The sequence below is a fragment of the Salpingoeca rosetta genome (genome assembly GCF_000188695.1).
Source record: "Salpingoeca rosetta unplaced genomic scaffold supercont1.19, whole genome shotgun sequence".
NCBI lineage: Eukaryota > Choanoflagellata > Craspedida > Salpingoecidae > Salpingoeca > Salpingoeca rosetta.
The window spans coordinates 1,172,195-1,173,606 of NW_004754915.1; the positions used below are offsets into that span (position 1 = coordinate 1,172,195).

At 48.0% G+C, this 1,412-nt stretch overlaps 1 protein-coding gene across 1 annotated transcript in view; it reads right to left on the reverse strand.

The window, feature by feature from the left end:
* PTSG_12665 (uncharacterized protein) overlaps positions 1-1,412 on the reverse strand; it is a gene marked incomplete at its 5' end in the record, with an annotated part of 8,541 nt that overhangs the window by 3,508 nt on the left and 3,621 nt on the right. The window contains 2 exons of the mRNA XM_004991730.1: positions 38-66; positions 98-1,380. Coding sequence (XP_004991787.1) covers positions 38-66; positions 98-1,380 — 1,312 coding nt within the window. The remainder of the gene's footprint in view (positions 1-37; positions 67-97; positions 1,381-1,412) is intronic.

Below are 1,412 nucleotides of genomic sequence, written 5' to 3' on the forward strand. Positions count from 1 at the left end.
CTTGTTGAGGTTGATGTTGAGGTTGAGGTTGATGTACTCGTGCTCGTCGATGTGCTTGTGCTGGTACTCGTTGAGGTTGAGGTGCTTGTGGAAGTACTGGTGCTTGTTGATGTAGATGTCGACGACGATGTGGACGTGCTTGTTGAGGTTGAGGTTGAGGTTGAAGTGGAGGTTGATGTGCTTGTTGATGTTGATGTGGATGTGGACGTGGACGTGGATGTGGATGTGGATTTGGATGTTGACGTGCTTGTTGATGTGGATGTTGACGTGCTCGTGGAAGTACTTGTACTCGTGCTTGTGGATGTGGATGTGGACGTTGATGTGCTTGTGCTGGTACTTGTTGAGGTTGATGTTGATGTGGACGTTGATGTTGATGTGCTCGTCGATGTGGAGGTTGAGGTTGAAGTGGAGGTTGATGTGGAGGTTGATGTGCTTGTACTCGTGCTCGTCGATGTAGAGGTTGATGTTGATGTGGAGGTTGATGTGGAGGTGCTTGTGCTGGTACTTGTTGAGGTTGATGTTGATGTGGACGTTGATGTTGATGTGCTTGTTGAGGTTGAGGTTGATGTGGACGTTGATGTGCTTGTTGATGTTGATGTGGACGTTGATGTGCTTGTTGATGTTGATGTGGAGGTGGAAGTACTTGTACTCGTGCTCGTCGATGTAGAGGTTGATGTTGATGTGGACGTTGATGTTGATGTGCTTGTTGAGGTTGAGGTTGAGGTTGAAGTGGAGGTTGATGTGCTTGTTGAGGTTGAGGTTGAGGTTGAAGTGGAGGTTGATGTGGAGGTTGATGTGCTTGTACTCGTGCTCGTCGATGTAGAGGTTGATGTTGATGTGGATGTGGACGTTGATGTGCTTGCGCTGGTACTTGTTGAGGTTGATGTTGATGTGGACGTTGATGTTGACGTGCTTGTTGAGGTTGAGGTTGAGGTTGCAGTGGAGGTTGATGTGCTTGTTGATGTTGATGTGGATGTGGACGTTGACGTGCTCGTGGTAGTACTTGTACTCGTGCTTGTGGATGTGGAGGTTGATGTAGAGGTTGATGTTGATGTGGACGTTGATGTTGACGTGCTTGTTGATGTTGATGTGGATGTGGACGTTGATGTAGAGGTGGAAGTACTTGTACTCGTGCTTGTGGACGTTGATGTGGAAGTACTGGTGCTTGTGGATGTGCTTGTTGATGTCGATGTTGACGTGCTCGTGGATGTGGATGTGGAGGTTGAGGTAGAGGTGCTTGTGCTGGTACTTGTTGAGGTTGAAGTTGATGTGGACGTTGATGTTGACGTGCTTTTTGAGGTTGAGGTTGAAGTGGAGGTAGAGGTTGATGTGCTTGTTGATGTTGATGTCGATGTCGATGTGGACGTGCTTGTACTCGTGCTTGTGGATGTGGAGGTGGATGTGGACGTTGA